This window comes from Sander vitreus, chromosome 20, assembly GCF_031162955.1.
Source record: "Sander vitreus isolate 19-12246 chromosome 20, sanVit1, whole genome shotgun sequence".
Classification (NCBI taxonomy): Eukaryota; Metazoa; Chordata; class Actinopteri; order Perciformes; family Percidae; genus Sander; species Sander vitreus.
In genome coordinates, this window is record NC_135874.1 from 24,080,207 (window position 1) to 24,100,215 (window position 20,009).

A 20,009-nucleotide genomic window follows, 5' to 3' on the forward strand; every position below is an offset into this window, starting at 1 on the left:
TGCAGTCGCTTTTCAGTCTATACATACAGCCTGTACCTGCAGATTTTATAGCTGTGCAGTGTTTTCTCTCCACTTATGAACCTGGCCATAACTTTTTTATTTCATTGTGAAGTAATGTCTCCAAACTCTATTAACAAATCAAAGACCTGGGGTCTCGCTTGAATGCTGCTGCTGGAACTAGCGTTTTACAAGCATAGCGAAACACTCAATGAATAACATATATGCTTTTGTTTGTCTCTCCAGCAACCACTTGTAGTACAGAGATACTTTTGTTTTATACCGATGCTTCGTGATATGAGGAGCTGTTACCTGTTAAGGTTTTTAGCTTGTTTTCTTAAAGCTTATGGAACAAGAATGAATCAAACATTTTACAGCGGTTGTGTTCAGGACAGTAAGGGGCTTTTAAGCTTATGCCCCCCAACACACACATAAAAAACAAAGGATTTAAGGAAGTAAGTAAGTAAAAGCAAATAATGTCCACATTTGTGTTACAGAAACTGTGAAGAACTTATGCTGATACTGTCAAACTACATTACACACATGTACATTTCAGGGCCCTTTCCACCACCAAGCTCTCAAACTCCTCTATTCCCCTGACTGGAGACCAACGGGCTGATGCTGACATCCTGGCCTTTATAAGAGCCAGGGAAAACCTCCTCAACAGGACAGGTAACACACACACACACTCGCTCGGCGTGCACACGCACACACATGCACACACATGCACACACACGCACAAGAAGAAAGAAATAATATACTCACTTAGCTTTCACACAATATGCATTTTGCATTCAATGCTGCCCTCTGGTGGAGTGATGCCCTACAACACTTCATCATAAATGTCTTGTTTTGAGCTTTTCAGAGTTGTTTTAAATTAGTATACACCACATTCTATATGTTCTGTATTATAAACTACCTGTAAGATAAAACACTTGATAAAGCTACCACGTATTAGCTAAAAATGATCTTAGATTCACTTTTGCTTTGTCTGGCAGCAGTGCGAAACTAGTAAGCAATGTCTTTTTTGGTTAAGATCCCATAATTTCACACCAACAGGCCTCACAAAACACCCTCACCCCCTTAGCAGCCTCACTTTTTTTCTAGCTCTACGACGACTCTTCTTCTGCTCTTACGTGGTTCTTCTGTCTGTTTCACTCTCTGCTCTCCTTTGACCCTTGTGTAGCTGCTTACTTTGGCACACAGGAAAGTGGACTTGGCTGTCTTGTGGTTTGCCACTAGAGCTCCAGAATGGCTGAGGTCATTTGAACAGACAGAACGATGGCCAATTGAGCGGAGACACCAGACAGAAAAACTGTGAGGCTTAGGAGCAAATTTGCCCTCTGAAGTCTTTATTCTTTTCTTTCCTTCCTTTCTTTTCTTTTCCCACTTTAGGCAAGGCAGACTCATTTCATGCCTCTTCACCTTGGTACTATTAAGCTGGCTAGGGACTGTGTTTTAACAGTAAAGCTCCTCTCCTTGGTTGTTTGGTAACCCCCGTATGGTGCTATCCTTTCTATCAAAACATTTTGATGTCACTAGTGCATTCTGGGAAGTGTAGGGAACCTGGCAAAAAGAAACGGAATGATTTCAGAGTGATTCTTGTAATTTAAGTCATAGGTTAGCAATGTTTCATTCAGGGATTGTCACTCTGAAAATAAAGATTCTTTTTTAGTTCATCTGACTAAAAATTTCTTGATGGCTAAAAGCTTGATGGCTTATTTCTCAATCTTCAACTAGATGTCTAATCTGCCTTGTGTTTGTATGTATTTCAGGCCCACCTCAGCAATAAGAGGAAGTTTGGATGAAGGCCTGAAGGTAATGTCATCTGACTGCTTGTAGAACCTCCACATCTGTTAGAAAAATGTGTATCAAACATTATTGATAGACTGACAATGAAGATGTGTGAAGAAATGATCTCAACTGGGTCCACAACATATTATATCGCTCATAAAAAAAAGACCCCTCTGCCAAACACAAGCCACACACCCTGTCAGATTTGTTCATGCATACACACACTCATTGGCCTCCTGGAGAGTATGTGCCAGTGATGTAATGAGCAGCAGTAAAAATCACAGCTAGCGCCGGCCATTTGATCTGAACAAATGTTGTCTCAAGATATCAGAGGAAGGAGCGAACAATAGGAAACCAGCTGGCTCCAGTATTTGTTTAAAGAAGGAATCGTCACAGGTAGTTTCCACATGCAGAATGGCAAATGCATTCCATATTTCTGCCTGGTTTCATTTTAGTCTCAGTGTAACACATTTTGTGTCAAATGTTGTAAATAGAGTTATGTGATATATGTACAGTATATTTGTTGTTTATTTCTGATATTCTGTAAAAAAAAAAATAATAAAAGTCTGCACAATATATCAAATACAAAATAAAGCTACATGATGGCACAACACTTATTACTGTAGTACTTTACAGTTGATTATGAGTTACTTTGCCAGAGTGCTTAGCAATGACAAACACATAGTACCAGTTATTTAGTCCCCCATAACAGCCTATGTGCCTGTCGCCTGGTGAACATCCCGATTTATGAAATAGCGAGTCACAGTTGGTGTTTTCTTTTATCATCACAAATGCTAAATCTCTTTTAGAGCTGCAAAGATTAATCGATTATTGTCAAATTAATCGCCAACTATTTTGATAATAACCGATTAATCGGTTTAAATCATTTTTTATTAAAAAAAGTAAAAACAATTCTCTAAACCCAGCTTCCTTGGGCTTTGAAAAACTGATATTTTTCACAATTTTCTGACATTTTATAGACCAACTAAACGATTAATCAAGAAAATAATGGACGGATTAATTGGCTATAAAAAAATAATAATTGTTAGTCGCAGCCCTAACCTCTTTCGTATACCTCTTACTCCCTTGCAATGGCAGTTGTAGTATGGGGGTTACTGTGGCTAATTTTCCTATGGAATCCAACTGGAAAATGACCCAGGAAATTAGACTTTTAAGTGATTCTTCTCAAATTTCAGTCATGAAGGGTGTAAGGACAACTAAGATGTTTGGTTGCATCATTAGTTAAATTTGGATTCATTAGTAGTAACACAAACAAGTAATACAGTTTTGCACTAAATGTATACCACATCACTAAATGAATACATAAGACACATATGGCCCAGTGCTCCTGACATTCACAGAATCCGGACCGTCAACCTTAACTGGTAAACAAAATCAGCCCATTCAGTCACATCAGAGCCTTTGTTACACACCTTCCCAAACAGAAGACAACCTGTGAACATGGGAGCAACCTGTTTGCATGGCTTTGCGTTGATTTGTTTGACAGATGACAAGCAGCTGCACAATTTGCATCCAGTTGCCTTGGAGAAAGAGCCATCTTTGGTCAAGTTTTGATATCTGCTACTTCTCTCAGTCTCATCAGTGACTTTCTTCATGACGTGTGGATTTAAAGCTATTTTTAAAGATTTAAAGATTCCTACGTCAGACTACATAGCAGTGGTGCGTAACTATCAAATATGTCAAATAGCTTAGCTTAGCGAGCATAGTGTTTCCTTTAATAATGTTTGAGATGACACATGATGCACAGCTCAATACATCCGCCATGCCACATCATATATCAGACTGTTGTTCAATTGCAAATGTCAATTTTGTTTTCAACACTCTGGAGTTCAGGTTGATTTGGGCTCATTTTTGCCAACTTTCTATGCATTCATGTTTTGTCTTTTTTTTTAACCCTTTTTAAACTGACCTTACACCACATGCATGGTATTTTATTCTAAACACTAACGCTGCTTTAAGCCTGATGATGTATGAAGCTGCCAGGAACCCAAAATACAATAAAAATGACACAGGACCCTATAATAATATACAAATCTTTAGTCATAATCACTCAAAATATTATAATTGAACAGTTCAAGTTGTAAGAAATAGTATTTCAATATTTATACAAACAAATACAACAGAAATGTATAAGAAATAAAACTACAATACAGTCTGTTTACATGTTAAGTGTATTTTATTTTGTCTTTTTCATTTAAAGTCTATGTATGCCTCCAACTCAGAAAATATTTAATGGTTTACTGACCGCTACATCATTACTTTTAACTGGTCTTCTCAGCTTGTTTCTACCTGATATATCAATAAACCTATCTTACTATAAACAATACATGCTCAATGTATTCTCCAATGGATAAACAGACTCCAGAGGGTGTGTTTAACTGTTTTTTCAACGTTGGCAATACATATTAGGCTACATCATGTACAGTGGTGTGAAAAAGTGTTTGCCCCCTTCCTCATTTCCTGTTCCTTTGCATGTTTGTCACACTTAAGTGTTTCGAACATCAAACCAATTTAAACAATAGTCAAGGACAACACAAGTAAACACAAAATGCAATTTGTAAATGAAGGTGTTAATTATTAAAGGTGAAAAAAAATCCAAACCATCATGGCCCTGTGTGAAAAAGTGATTGCCCCCTAAACCTAATAACTGGTTGGGCCACCCTTAGCAGCAACAACTGCAACCAAGCGCTTGCGATAACGTGCAATGAGGCTTTTACAGCGTCCTGGAGGAATTTTTGGCCCACTCATCTTTGCAGAATTGTCCTAATTCAGTTACATTAGAGGGTTTTCGAGCATGAACGGCCTTTTTAAGGTCATACCACAACATCTCAATAGGATTCAGGTCAGGACTTTGGCTAGGCCACTCCAAAGTCTTCATTTAGTTTTTCTTCAGCCATTCGGTGGTGGACTTGCTGGTGTGTTTAGGATCATTGTCCTGCTGCAGAACCCAAGTTCGTTTCAGCTTGAGTACACGAACAGATGGTCGGACATTCTCCTTCAGGATCTCTTGGTAGACAGCAGAATTCATAGTTCCTTTTATCACGGCAAGTCTTCCAGGTCCTGAAGCAGCAAAACAGCCCCAGACCATCACACTACCACCACCATATTTTACAGTTGGTATAATGTTCTTTTATGAAATGCAGTGTTCCTTCTACGCCAGATATACTTGGACACACACCTTCCAAAGAGTTCCACTTTTGTCTCATCGGTCCACAGAATGTTGTCCCAAAAGTCTTGGGGGATCATCAAGATGTGTTCTGGAGAAATTGAGACAAGCTTTGATGTTCTTTTGCTCAGCAGTGGTTTTCTCCTTGGAACTCTGCCATGCAGGCCATTTTTTGCCCAGTCTTTTCCTGATGGTGGAGGCATGAACGCTGACCTTAACTGAGGCAAGTGAGGCCTGCAGTTCTTGGACGTTGTTGTGGGGTCTTTTGTGACCTCTTGATGAGTCGTCGCTGCGCTCTTGGGGGTAATTTTGGGCGGCCGGCCACTCCTGGGAAGGTTCACCACTGTTCCATGTCTTCGCCATTTGTGGATAATGGCTCTCACTGTGGTTCGCTGGATTCCCAAAGCTTTGGAAATGGCTTTATAACCCTTTCCAGACTGATAGATCTCAATTACTTTCTTTCTCAATTGTTCCTGAATTTCTTTGGGTCTCGGCATGATGTGTAGCTTTTAAGGATCTTCTGGTGGACCTTACTGTGTCAAGCAGCTCCTATTTAAGTGATGCCTTGATTGTGAACAGGTGTGGCAATAATCAGGCCTGGGTGTGGCTAGAGAAATTGAACTCAGGTGTGGACAACCACAGTTATAGTATGTTTTAACAAGGGGGGCAATCACTTTTTCACACAGGGCCATGATGGTTTGGATTTTTTTTTCTCCTTTAATAATAAACACCTTCATTTACAAATTGCATTTTTGTGTTTACTTGTGTTGTCCTTGACTTTTGTTTAAATTGGTTTGATGTTCAAACACTTAAGTGTGACAAACATGCAAAGGAACAGGAAATGAGGAAGGGGGGCAAACACTTTTTTTCACACCACTGTAGTTTAATATGTAGCTATCATAGAAATCTCACTGTTGACTATGTTCTCCACCCCAAAGTTTTATTCAGGCAGGCAGGCAAGCAGTGACTTTTCGATTCTTTTCTCACATCCTTTCAGGCATTTTTAACATGGCAGCTTTCTAAACACTGCAGCCATAAAACCCCATTAGGTTCTCTCATGACACATCTTTCAACTCTTTGGTTTATCAATCAATCAATCAGACTTTATTTATATTGCACTTTTCATACATGTAAATGTAGCACAAAGTGCTTCATACTAAACTACCCCCACACACACACACACACACACACACACACACAGATATACAGTACACACATAACACAATATCAACAAACAATAATGTTTATTAAAAGGCCTGACTAAAAAAGTAGTTTTTATGGCCCATGCACAGTCAAGTAGTGCTCTCTACACCTCTCTTAAATCCAAACTTCAACAGCAATTTCGGCAAAGTAAGTAAGTAAGAAAGGTTTATTTAGGCTATATAGCCCCTTTCACAGATATGCTTAACATTAAAAACAGTTAAACAATACAAGCTAAAAAAAAAAGACACAGATACACAGAACAATACACAGTACAGGGCTGACAAGATTAAAATCACAGCAAAAAAAGTTATTAGCTATTTGGATAGGCTAACCAAAAGCCAGTCTGAAAAAAAAAAAACATTTTTAGTTTTTACTGTTTCATACAAGCATCACAGGAGTCTAGGGATCACAATGATAACGGGAGAGCGTTTCAAAGATTGGGGGGCACAGCTTGAACAGCACGGCCACTTCGAGTTTTATAGTAGGTTTGAGGGACATCCAGTAAATTTAGCTCAGATTATCTAAGAGCCTGATTTGGCATGTAAGTATGGAGGAGGAATTAAATAGGAGGCCAGTGAAGTGAGAATAGAAATGGTTAATTCTGCAATCCAAAACACACTTTCTGGATAAAATGCAGAATTGTATTGATAGGCTCTGGTATCATCACAACCGTCAGCAGTCAGGTCAAATATTAACTTTTGTTCTGCTGACAAGATGCTGCCAGCGCTTCCTTATTAGCGGAAACAGCTGAAAGTGTATGTGTGTGTGTACAGATGTCGTGCTAATGGAGAAGAGGAGTTTGATCATTTCCCAAGCAACCCATAAATCAAAGCCCCAACATCTATGGTAGGCTGGCCTATCAGAGTAAGAGCATTGAGTCAAGATGTTTTACCTTTGGAGGGTTATCCAGTTAGAGCTGTCACACGTTTCTGTGATTTAAAACTGGCTGGAAGAGCACTCTAATAGCTAACTCTAATTTACTTTAAATTCAATTTTGACTATTTGCTATTCACTCTTTTGGAGGAGAATGCCCCGACCTGCAGTAATGGAAGCTGTCTTTGGTGGACAACTCATGACATCTGCGTATTTTATCCAGACTCAGATTAGTCATTTCTGAAGTGATTAACCTCTTTTCTGAGTTTGAGCATCAGTGTTTGGGTCCATTCCGGTGCTGGAGGAGGTTGATGGCGAGGTTCCAGTTGGTGCGCGTCAAAGTGAGCTGGACGACACTTTTGACTCTGGCCCACTTCACATACCTGCTGGTCGGGGCCACCATCTTCCAGATCCTGGAGCGAGAGGCTGAGAGCAAGAACCGAATACACTTTCAACTGGAGAAGTTAAATTTCTTGGCTAATTACACCTGCCTGGACAGACCAGCCTTGGAGGAGTTTGTTAAGGTTCACTGTCTTCACAGTTCTTTAAGGATTACTATGTTAATAAGTGCAATAGACTCATGAAACGTAACACTAGAACACTCCCAATTTATAATGTAAAAATGTATTTAAATTGACTGAATTAAATTTATTTTGAACAAAAAAGGTCATACAGAAAATATTACAAAAATCGTAGACATACATGAATAACAAATACTTGATTTTCCTCTTGGAGGTGGAAGAAGTATACACTGATTTAGTCCCACTCCTTCTCCATAATGTATTGCTAGTTAGTTACAGCTTCCTCTGTTTGTTTGTTTTATTAAACGCAACCACATTTTTAACTCTAAAAATTAATCTGGATGTTGTTACAGAATTTGTCGGCTCCTTTTCATATGAAAAGTGACAACTTGCTAAAAAACATGCGCTTATTTGTCTCTCAATTCTTTATTGTACAAAAGTTCATATACAAAGGTACACACAGATACATAGAATAGACATTACAAAAAAATACATTTACATTTTATAATGCCAGAACATGTCATATCATTTCATAGTATATTCATTTAATAACTAAAAGGTCTTCATGTCTTTTTTTAATATTAAATAAAAGGGTGCTATATTGCTGAAATTGTTTAATAATGTGCAGGAAAGTTGGTTTGGTTCTTGACCATTTAAAAAAAATACATGGGCTGTCTTAATCAAAGTAGTGATGATTGACAACAAGTCTGCTCATCACTGAGGAAATATGATGATAAAAAGAGCTCATCAAATACTGAGTGACAGAGAAATTCAGTGATTAGTGATTAGGTTAGGTACATAGTAGTCCATATCCTTGACGTTCCACTTCCGGGATTGCTCCAGTGCCGCAGGAAATTCCGCCGGATACATTACTTGTACATACATACATTACTACATTACATCCGTTTCCTTCCGCTTTCTTTTTGTTGTGTGTGTTTGTGTGGACCAGCCAGACCCTCCTCCGTTCCGCAGCGTGTGGATGGTCAGGCAAAGCGAGACTATGTACATAGCAATAAAGACAGTGAGCTGGTCCTGCGTTGGTTTCCAGCGGGATGTCTGGAGCGTCGGCGGCCCAGACTTGGCTGGAACCCGGATTGCCGGTTCCATTCAACCGGGTGACTCTTTTTCTGTGTGCCGATCTGACGGCCACATTCTGCTTTATGATGAATCATGCACAAGTTCAAGGAGCCGATGGGATTACATTTCACTGGAATTGTACCTTTAACGATTTCATGTGACAACTAAAATTGATTGACAAATGGTGGTACAGTAACCTGACCTAATAAATCAATAAGTGGTTCAGGATGCAAAATATTTATCATAGTGATTACAGTAGTAGAGTATATATGGTAAGCCAGTGGTTCTCAAACTTTTTTCAACATTGTCCCCCTTTGAATTTTTTTTATTTTTTTAAGCCAGGTAACCCCTGACAAGCGCAAAACAGTTTGGGTAGAAAAATAAAAAATGAGTTATAATACACTGCTGGCAATGATAGATTTACTAAACAACAACCTTGTAACTGAAAACATTTAAATGTTACATTTCAAATGTTTGAGATCCATCACTTAATTCATTCATTATTATAGTGTGATAATTTTAGGAATTATGCATGACATATTTTTAAATTAGCATTTTGCAAAAGAGCTTACGTACCCCCTGCAGTACTCCATAGTACCCCTAGGGGCACACATACCCCCATTTGAGAAACACTGTCAGGTAAGACTTATTGAGGTGAGAGTTACCTTATTTTCGGATTTGAATACACTCCTTTGTGTGTTTGCAGGTGATTTTGGATGCATGGGAAAAGGGAGTGAATCCCTCAGGCAACTCAACAAACCCCAGCAACTGGGACTTCAGTAGCTCCTTCTTTTTTGCAGGCACAGTAGTCACAACTATAGGTGAGTATCTTTACATATTCAGCTTTTTAACTTGTCTGATTTGTAGGGCTGCCCCCTCTTTGTCGATTAGTCATTAATCGGTCCTATTGATCTTATTCGACTAAGATTTCTTTAGTCTAGCAGCCATTTTTTATGCTTTACGACTTATTTCCAAGAAACTTATGAGCACATCTCTAGTAAACGCAAGACTTAAAGTGGTCATTTTGGATGATTCTTTGTGGAGAAACTCAGTTTTACAGTTCTGTCAATTGAATCAACAATTCGATTAGTCGACACAATCATATGAGTGTAAGTCCACTACGAATGTCTTTAGTCGAGGACAGCCCTGCTGGTTTGATAAAATAATGACAAATCATTGGCTTGTCCACAGGCTACGGCAACCTCTGCCCCAGCACGGTATCTGGTCAAGTGTTTTGTGTGTTTTACGCGCTGTGTGGAATCCCACTGAACCTGGCCTTCCTCAAACAGCTGGGGAAGTGTCTCACCATCCACCTGGGTCGCCTGGAGAGGGGAATGGTCTCAGTTGTTCCACACAAGGTACTGACGCATTAGACATTATTTGCTGCAAAAAACACCTGAGATATGCTTTCTAGACATACAGTATCTGTGCTCATTTTTGCTTTGCCTTTTCTAGCCATCACTGTAGAGATCAAACCTATAAGTAGGGCTGGGCAATATATCAATACTAAATCGATATATGAGGCTACGTATCGTCTCAAATTTTGGATATTGATATAGTGTTGTCATTTACTGGTTTTTAAGGCTGCATTACAGTAAAGTGATGTTACTTTCTGAACTTACTAGACTTACTAGCTGTTTTCTTATTTGCCATTAACAACTTAGTCAATATATCCCCATTACTGACGATTACTTATCAAAAATGTCATTGTGTAAATAAATTGTGAAAGCACCAATAGTCAACCCTACAATATTGCAGCAATATCAATATCAATGTATTTGGATTTTCTCCATATGGCCCAGCTCTACCTATAAGACATGCCAAGAAAAGGCCACTTTGTCATGCCCAACTGATGCCAGTGTTTCCCCTGTTTCTTTCCTAGCAAACAGTTGAGGCTCTGGCAGTGAGCTTGTTCTTCATCACAGGCAGCCTGCTGTTTTTGGTCATCCCTCCTCTGCTGTTTAGTTACGTGGAAGAATGGACGTTTGGCGAGGGCTTCTATTTCACCTTCATTACCCTCAGCACCATTGGTTTTGGAGATTACGTAGTGGGTGAGTAGAGAGAGCAAACAAGCACTAATGTGCTGGAAAGGCCACAGCGGTCACATCTGTTGCATTTACCCTAAATGCAAATGCATTTTAATGCTTTGAGACAATTACTGTGATCAATTTGGTAATTTGAATGTCTAAAGCAAGAAAATCAACATGCTGTCCCGATGTTTCATGTTGATTCCTGTAGGGACTGACCCAGGCAAGAAGTACATCTCTCTGTACCGAAGCCTTGCAGGCATATGGATCATCTTTGCCTTGGCTTGGCTTGCTCTTATCCTTAACATGGGAGCCAGAATAATGGAGCATGCGATTGGCCTGACTCATCCAGGCTTTAAAAAACAAGAGGACGATGAGAACATGCCATCCAGTAAACTAGAAGACACGTCAAAGATCTGACAGTGGACTTTAGACGGGACTATCTACATGTAATATTCACTAGGTAGAATATATTTAGTGTAACTGTTCTCTGTACATATTATCATACATGGTACACTAAGAAAACAGTAGCAGCTTTTCACAAAAACTGTTTCTGTTAGATATTTGCCTCAGCATATTTATTCCTCTTTAAATGCATTATTTTTTTTTTCTTAAAGATTTTTTTGGGCATTGCAGCCTTTAATGGAAAGGACAGCTAGACATGAAAGGGGAGAGAGAGGGGGAAGACATGCAGGAAAATCGTGGACATTCTGCGTCGAGGCATACGCCTCCATATATGTGCGCCCGCTTCACCAACTGAGCCAACCCGGCCACTAAATGCTTTATTTTTTATGTTTTGCCTCGTTGAGAATTGGTTTCATATATTACACAATAAGCTGGGAAAACATTACAGGTTTTTTGTTTGACAATTCTACCTCAACCAAGCTGAAGAGTCAGGGCCCGTATTTATCAAACGTCTAAGAATTACACAGAGTTTAAAATATGTTCGCTGAGTGGGAGCAATAAGAGACATTTATAAATTCCTATTGGCAATGTAGTACAGGAGCAACCTTTGATAGCAACTCACAAGTGATCATGTGATTAATCACGTGTGCGCTAAATAGGCAATTACAAAACAAGGATTTAAACTATATCTGCCTAATTTTTCATTCTTTAAACAAGATTTGACCGAGATGTTAGTCTCAATATGAAAATATGTGTTTTGCCTCAGGTAACAATCCTGTAATGTTTTTCCACCCTCCGACAACAGGTAAAATTGTAAATACCTGCTAAACTATGAATCTGTTTTTTGTACTATTGTTTATGTAAAACAAATGTTTGTATGTTACCCAATTGCAACTCCAATTATTAGAATGTTCTTCTGTGTGTGTGTGCCTGCGTGTGATCATTTGAGTCCACATCTGTGTTTGCGTACTGATGGTAAACTGTGGTATATTGAGCACGGAGGGCTATCTTAAACAAACATATTAATCAAGATGGTGATGTGAGGTGACCTGAGAGCACACAGGACTGATCCCAGAAGGCCAGCTGGGATACACCAGGAGGGATTTGTTCCTGCCATGCTTTTTTATATGTTCATTCAAACTGGCCAGAACTGTTAGCAGAGCAAGAACTGTCACTTTCTGTCTCAAACTGCCAGCATGAAGAATGACATGGAAACGTAATTGAAACTGAAATATAGTCTGATAAATAGTGTGCTGTGGTTATTTTGCTCAGTTCTAGATATTGTGCAGTGCATCTAGAAACCACATACCAACTGTAACTGGTCTTAAATTGACCCCTGCCATGACGAAGCAAACTCCATGAACTCATAGACAATGGCTCATTTTGGCCAAAAAACTATAATCATCACCTACAGCCAAACCTGTGCTGCTGTCTCTCCCTCTCCTGGTTTTCTTTCCACCAGATTTGCATGCCAGGCCACTGGAGTGATTTAAACAGTAGTGCAGATGGAGGTTCATTTGCCTGCAATACAAGGAAAAACACGAAGCCAAGCAGGTAAACCCTCACTCCTCTCTGTCCCCGACTGCAGAGGTTGAGACGCTGAGCTTGCCTGGATCCAAAGGTTCTACCAGGAAGCCGAGATGGGAATAAAGGAAATGCTCAACTTGGCCCGGGTGCCCTCCATCCTCATGCTCGGGGTGGTTTACGTGGCCTATGTGCTGATCGGCGGAGTGGTTTTCTGGAAGTTGGAGGGAGATCTCGGACAGAAGGACATCAGTGTTTTACTGCTGACCAAAGAACAGGTGCTCAACACATACAAATGTCTGAACCAAGAAGGCTTGGAGTCAGTGGCGCAGGTGAGGCTCGTAGCATCAAAAGAGGCAGGTTAATGAGATAGACTTCTCTCTCTCCCCCCTTTCTCCCAGGGTGAGGGTGAGACATGGAGAGTGTTTTAAAGCAGCAATATAGGCAACACAGTTACAGATGTCAGCACATTACACTCAGGCACTCGGAAATTCTAACATGCAAATGTGAGCGGAGTATTTCACAGTGACGCAGCTATTATCTGCTAGTATCCATATCTGTATGTTTTGTATATGTCAACCTGTGGGTTTTACAGATACCACTGGATCTAGATCTGGACTACAATCCTATTCCTTTTGCATTTTCATATTTCTGAATGGAGAAATGCCACCGTCATAAAAGACTCACGCATACATAAATGAACAGTTCTGTCCCTCGCTTTCACAAAGTATAATGTTTTCCATTACTCTTTACATCAAGTATACAGTTGATATATTGTGCATTGTTTCAGTATTTGACTGTGTAGTTGCCAAAACTTTTACGGATTTAAAATACATGTGAGGCAGATATTTTCCAGTTCAATGTTTTTCTATGTTTTTACCTTCACTTTCAATAAATCACTCAAGTAATTAGCAACAGTAGTAGAATAAAAGTTCAACAGTATTAGGACCATTCACCAATACAGATTTGGGTCTTTAAACAAGAACAACAAACTAATCTGCCGCTGGAAACAGTTCCAAGCAATGGAGGGCCATTTGCAATCTCTTGTAGGTCCATTATGTGGCAAAGAGGCAACTTCTTCCATGCAAATACCAGTTCCTCCAGCCTTTCAGCCATGCACATTCTACATTGCCTTTGTGTCTTGCTTTGACTTAATTTACAGCAGCAAAGTTGTGTAATCTTTACCTTGAAAACTTTACCTTTGCCAATCAAATTCATTCTGTAGAAAAGCATGTTATGTTGCACATGTTAGGTTGCACACAATTAGCAGCGTAAGAGAAACAACTGTTGATCATTCTAAAACTGAAACCAAAGGTGGCCATACAGGTGGTATGGTGCACCCTAAGTATACAGTAAGGCAGGAAGATACAATTTAAATTCAATAAAGTCTGTTTTCTAGAATAAGCCAACACTTTTAGTGATAACATCTGTTTAGGATGAGGAACTCAAAGACTTAGATAAGAAGGCCACAGGTCTCAGTGTTATGTAATTCTTTTGGAGGAATTTTCCATACTGGTGATGAACTTTTATGTAACATACTGTGTCATTGACATATCTGCTCTGCCTGACAGCGCTAACAGGGTCTTCTCTATGTCATGCATACAACTGTACTATATTGACTTAAAAACCCGGTTTTGGATCAATACATACATGAATTACATAACAGTGAGTCATAAGATCTGACCCATAAAATACGCCATTCCTTCAAGAGTTTGAACATTTTAACCCAGTTTGTAACTTTAATGTGTTTCAGGTTGTTCAAGCTGCATCTAAGGTGGGCCTAAGTTTGAAAGGCAACTATACTGCGGACGGCTTCTGGAAATTCACCAGCTCAGCTGTGTTTGCTGCCACCGTGGTCACAACTATAGGTTAGACTGCACAGGATGAAATCCAAGAGCTTTTTAATCACGCCCCATAGCAAGTCTAGCCAATAGAAGTGATTGTGCAACCTAAACACCGATGATTTGATAATATCAGGCTTATAATCTGGTAAATGACCCTTATGACCACTTTTAATTGTTTGTTGGAATAACTGAAATAGGATTTTACACTGTTTTAGACCCACATTTTTTATTTCTGTCAGTATGTATATGCCATTTCCTACTACATACATTATTTTCTATGTGTTTTTGAAGATTTCTGAGCAGAAGATTACTTTTTTTTTCTTCACGTGGCACTTTGCAAAAGTGCACCTCTTTAATGTTTTTCATTGTGTATTTATAGCAAGATGACGCTTGTTTGTTAATGAACCTTAGGGGGCAGAATTTATTATGATAATTAATTAACCCTGACTAAAGGTTATAAAAACTACTATCAATAAGCACTGGAACCTTACGTATATTTGCCCCAATCCTGACCCTAATTTTGAATATCTATAACCTAAATATAATAATTTGGTTGGTAAAGCTCTGTAGAGATTATATATTAGGGACGGCTACGGTGTTCCAGAACCCCTCTAACAGGTCGCCATAGTAGTGGGTACAGCAAACCAGTTGTTATCCAGTTCTGGCTCCGGAACGTGAAATGACCCAGGAGTTGGGTGAGTCAGTTTAACACAGCACAACCCCTCTTAGGTAGGAAAGTATACACTCATCCAGGCCAGCTCAGATCTCATTCTTTTGTTAAATGCAAACACGCAGGGATAGGAGACAACAAATGTTATGAGCTAGGTTAGCCTTTAGTAGCTGTGTGCCTTTGTTCTATGCCGCGGTGCTAGCTTAGCGGTGTAACAGGCTACACCATCAAGAACCTGTTGGAATGTTTCTCAAACACCATAGCCATCTCCTTCAACCATCGCTGCTTTAATAGTGCGTTCCATTTACCTCGGAACTTGGAAGACGGAGCTGGGATTGACGTCACACCCGAGTTGAATGCGTTTCATTTACAAGTGGGATTTTCCATTGTGGGGTTAGCACTAGCCGGCTTAGCCTTTGTTAGCAATACCACTTGATAACAACATATTACACTGGTTTTTGTGCATACAAACAGCGTAACAACATGTCCACAGATAGAAGTTGGACAGGACTGTGTGTACGAATGATTTAGTGAGACACAAATAAGACAGAAGTGCTAATAACTGTATGTTACTACAGCTTTCACTACTATTGATGCACGGGGCAGCCATGTTGGATTTTGAGCTCGGGCTACTGGGAGGTTGTCTGAGTTCAGAGCTCAGAAATCCGAGGTCAGGGGGGTGCCTTTCCGACTTTGACCTCGGAAAATCTGACTTCCGAGTACAAATGGAACGCACTAAAAGTCCCTTTTTTGTGGGAACAAGAGCCACCTGAGAGGCTTATCCCTGAGCAAGAAAGTCTCTTTGGAGTATAGGTGATAAGAACTGATTGAGTGAGAAAGTGATTAAAACACGTATTGAACAATTTAAAGGTCCCATGGCATGAAAATTTCACTTTATGAGGTTTTTTAACATTAACATGCGTTCCCACAGCCTGCCCCCAGTGGCTGGAAATGGCAATAGGTGTAAACCGAGCCCTGGGTATCCTGCTCTGCCTTTGAGAAAATGAAAGCTCAGATGGGCCGATCTGGAATCTTGCTCCTTATGACCTCATAAGGAGCAAGGTTACCTCCCCTTTCTCTGCTTTGCTCGCCCAGAGAATTTGGCCCAGCCATGAGAGAGAGAGAGACATCATGGCTTTTAAACGAGCAAAGTGGCAGTTGGTCAAGGCGACACCCCCTCTCTCCTCCTCAATAGCTACAGACACAGAAATGGCACATCCTAAGTAAAGCTCACTTTGGGACTGGCTCTAGTGGCTGTAATTCTACACCAAGACTGAATTTTGGGAAAGAGACTTCAGATACAGTATTAGGGACCACTAAGGTCTATATAAAAGCATCCAAAGAGCACCATGTCATGGGACCTAATGATAAAACATTAAAAGAAAGTGTCTTACAGTTCTTCTTTTACTTCCACCACAGTAAGATCACACACTAACAGCTTACAGTTTTGCAGGTTATGGAAACATAAGTCCCAGATCTACTGCTGGCCAGATCTTCTGTGTGTTCTTCGCACTATTTGGTATCCCGCTCAACATGGTGGTGCTCAACAGAGTGGGCAAATACATGCTTGCTATTGAGAGGAACATCTCCGACTTCCTCGAGGGGAAGACCGGGCGAAGGGTGAGGAGAGCTTTAATCACCATAGTCTAATAATGAAGTATATTTCACATCACTCTTAAAATGTTTGTCTCACACATTGCAAGTGGAAAAATGATTCTTTGGAACATGACTTACTTCACGCTCCCGCAGAGGTGTACCCGCTTTTTTGTCCACCTGGTGTCTTACCTGTCTGGAGCAGTGCTCTTCTTTGTTGTGCCCATGATTGTGTTCCAACTGCAAGAGGGCTGGACCTTGTCCCAGGCCATCTACTTCTGCTTCATCACCCTCAGTACTATCGGCTTCGGAGACTTCGTGGCAGGTAAAGCACAGTAATAATACTGCACTACTAATCGTCAACAGAAAGTAGACACATTGTGATCCTAGGTGGCAAGACCATTTACTTTATTTTACTCTGCATTTTTTTTACTTGATTTCTTAGGTTTTTATCAACGCACTGTACTTTGCTTTATTAACTTTTCCTTCACAGACAGTAATCCAGACAAAGTATACCCACAGTGGTACAGCATCCTCATGGCCTCGTGGATCTTCTTCGGCCTGGCCTGGCTGGCCCTCCTCATCAACCACTCCATGGACATCCTGGAGCGGCTCAACACCCACTTAAAACAGTTCTGGGGTGGACGGGAGCAGGAGGAAGTGTCTGGCAGTGCAGAGGTTGACAACCCAGACACACAGGTGGAGGAGGAAGATGAGATCAAGAAGGCTCCAATAACTCAGGAAACTGAAGTAATGTGAAGATTTCAGTGAGCTGACCTAGTTATAGAATGATGTGTCTGTCAGCAAGGACATGGAAAACAGGCATAAATGATGGGATATGGCTAAGCCATGGCAGTGTGTGTGTGTGTGTGTGTGTGTGTGTGTGTGTGTGTGTGTGTGTGTGTGTGTGTGTGTGTGTGTGTGTGTGTGTGTGTGTGTAATAAGACTGCAAATGTTGAGAGTCTGTGATGATTTATTATGTGACCGAGCAATGGTTTGATCCCTTTCTGCCCCTGAAATATTGAAATTTACATCTACATGCTGTTTTGTCTGTTAGCACTCTTCACTCCTGTTATGGTTAATCTAATTTGTTTAAAAAAGTCCTTTGAGATTAAATTCTGGAAAAGATACTAGGTCAACACTTACTTTGCCCCATGTATCTATCTATGGGTTAGTGGTCAGTAGAAAACGGCAGTCAGTCAGTCTGTGGCTCTGTGGCCTCTCAGTCTCAGTGTGTTGCTCACCACACTGACCACAAACCAACCAGGGGCATTGTGCATTCACCGGCTGAGCCACAGTCAACTGAAAATACATGTGATTTGTTTTGCATATTCAAAAGTACTTGGCATTAAGCTGTCTCTCGGTTTACTGTAATATGACCTGTTGAAAATAACATTCAACTATTCGAGAATCAGAGATTTATTATCAATGTATTTTAATGCAAGCTAATTGGGCTAAACATTCTTTTTTTATATATAATTTTAGATAAGCCAAGTTTATTTATGTTGCACATTTACTTTTATTTCCTTTCATTTTAAAGCAATATGAAATTGTAAAAAAACAAAGATAGTAATATGAAATCAGTTGTAGACGACACTCAACACAATAATAACATGCTAACAACTAATATCTAAATAAACTAAATATTATTATACTATAATTTTAATACTGGAGACATTTTATATTACTACAACTTTTCTTTTTAATGTTTACTTATTTATTCTTGTCCTATTAGGAAGCCTTTAGGAAAGCAAAGCTCGGGGCTTCCGGTTTGGAACATGTAGCGACAAGACGTGCCAGCAAGGGGATCCTGATACCTTGGATTTAACTACCTTAAAACTCCCTAATATACGTACTAGCGTCGTTCTAATAGTTTTAGTTGATTGTTTTATCTAATTTGTTACCGAAATTACACGTTCTGAACATGCCAAGCTCTCAAAAGACCAGAGGGGATACAGAGCCAAAGAAATCAACGCTTAGTAGCAAAGTGACTAATATGGCGTCGGCTATAGCTAGTAGCGAACTCGCTGTGATGCTAACGGCAGAAATGGAAAAGCAACGCGAACATCTCAAAAATGACATGGCTATACTCATTCAAGCCTCTCTGGCGCCTATCCAGTCATCCATAGCTAGTTTTTCGGGCTAGTTTTCGGGAAGATCACTGCAGGCGAGAACTTTGAAGCCTTCTCTCAAGTGGAGAAAGCCGTCTCTGAACTACAGGCTGCAAACGCTACACTGATAGACCGCATCGACGACTTGGAAAACCGTTCTCGGAGAGCTAACCTCCGCGTAATCAATGTTCCAGAGGGCAGTGAACCCAACGGTGACATGGTAACTTTTATCTCCACGCTGTTAAGGGACATGATGTTCGCCACGCCACCCGTACTGGACCGGGCGCACCGTGCTCTAATGCAGAAACCCAAAGATGGTCGGCCACCTCGGGCCATCATTGTTGCTTTCCACAGATATCAAGACCGGGAGAGGGCACTACGCTGGGCTAGGCAGAACGAGATGCAGTATAAGGGACATGCTTTAAGGCTGTATCCTAACCTCAGCGCCAACCTCTCTAGGAAGCGTGTAGCTTACAAGAACGTCAAATCAGCTCTGTATCAGAAGGGAGTTCAGTTCAGGCTTCTCTATCCGGCACGCCTACGAGTGTCTTATGGAGGGGAGACACTGATGTTTGAGACACCGTTGGAGGCGAAGGCATTCTACACTCAAAGGATTGAGAGGAAGGCCAGCACTTCTGCTGACCCTGAACATGAGGATTGACTGAACGCTGGTTATTCAATGACGCAGGGTAAAGTAACAGCCAGAGCTAACTCAGTGTAGCTCAACTCTTGATTTGCAATGTTATCCTGTATGATTAACCCTGGGCGTTGCAAAACATTTGGATTTGTTATTTCATTAGGGCATGTTTAAGTGCTATTGCATATGGCTGAATACTGGAACTTGATTTATGTTTGGAGTTTATTTGTTCCGTTAATATTCAGAGTAGAATATTCAAAGTTTAGGAGATTAAGGTGAATTGTTGGAAGTGTTCCGAAGGGGGGCAAATCCTGCACGCTGCCAGTTTGGCAGAGAAAGGGAATGTTCTGGGAATGCTGGGGCTAATGACAGAATTTTCTTTCTTGTATTTACTGTAAACTTTTTGGGATTTTATTATTATTTTTTTCTATTGAGGAAGGAAGGCGTGACATATACATGGTTATATATATGAACAAAACAAACTATGAACACTACACTTATCCCTTTATTGTGTGGCTATGACTAACAATTTAAAGGGTGGGTGTG

At 40.2% G+C, this 20,009-nt stretch overlaps 3 protein-coding genes across 3 annotated transcripts in view; all 3 read left to right on the forward strand.

The window, feature by feature from the left end:
* kif6 (kinesin family member 6) overlaps positions 1 to 2,334 on the forward strand; it is a 69,894-nt gene extending 67,560 nt beyond the window's left edge. Inside the window, exons 22-23 of the mRNA XM_078278268.1 lie at positions 554 to 669; positions 1,773 to 2,334. Of these exons, the coding sequence (XP_078134394.1) occupies positions 554 to 669; positions 1,773 to 1,789 (133 nt within the window). The 3' untranslated portion in view covers positions 1,790 to 2,334. The remainder of the gene's footprint in view (positions 1 to 553; positions 670 to 1,772) is intronic.
* Positions 2,335 to 7,365: 5,031 nt separating this feature from the next.
* Positions 7,366 to 11,099, forward strand: LOC144535319 (potassium channel, subfamily K, member 16-like). Its single transcript, XM_078277723.1, has 5 exons — positions 7,366 to 7,578; positions 9,359 to 9,473; positions 9,844 to 10,010; positions 10,535 to 10,703; positions 10,891 to 11,099. The coding sequence occupies exons 1-5, from the start codon at positions 7,366 to 7,368 to the stop codon at positions 11,097 to 11,099; spliced, it is 873 nt and encodes a 290-aa protein (XP_078133849.1).
* Positions 11,100 to 12,724: 1,625 nt separating this feature from the next.
* On the forward strand, positions 12,725 to 19,487 carry LOC144535630 (potassium channel, subfamily K, member 16-like). The gene is made up of 6 exons (XM_078278167.1): positions 12,725 to 12,940; positions 14,362 to 14,476; positions 16,576 to 16,742; positions 16,872 to 17,040; positions 17,209 to 17,465; positions 18,936 to 19,487. Exons 1-6 carry the CDS (start codon positions 12,725 to 12,727, stop codon positions 19,485 to 19,487), a joined length of 1,476 nt encoding a protein of 491 aa, XP_078134293.1.
* The last annotated feature ends 522 nt before the right edge of the window (positions 19,488 to 20,009 follow it).

Excerpts from the sequence above, each read along its gene's own strand:
- LOC144535319 (XM_078277723.1), top strand. The coding sequence starts at position 7,366 with ATGGCGAGGTTCCAGTTGGTGCGCGTCAAAGTGAGCTGGACGACACTT. Across the intron at positions 7,579-9,358 it reads CCTTGGAGGAGTTTGTTAAG|GTGATTTTGGATGCATGGGA; the intron begins GTTCACTGTCTT and ends GTGTGTTTGCAG. Across the intron at positions 9,474-9,843 it reads CACAGTAGTCACAACTATAG|GCTACGGCAACCTCTGCCCC; the intron begins GTGAGTATCTTT and ends GCTTGTCCACAG.
- LOC144535630 (XM_078278167.1), top strand. The coding sequence starts at position 12,725 with ATGGGAATAAAGGAAATGCTCAACTTGGCCCGGGTGCCCTCCATCCTC. Across the intron at positions 16,743-16,871 it reads AGGGGAAGACCGGGCGAAGG|AGGTGTACCCGCTTTTTTGT; the intron begins GTGAGGAGAGCT and ends ACGCTCCCGCAG. Across the intron at positions 17,466-18,935 it reads CAATAACTCAGGAAACTGAA|GCTGCAAACGCTACACTGAT; the intron begins GTAATGTGAAGA and ends TCTGAACTACAG.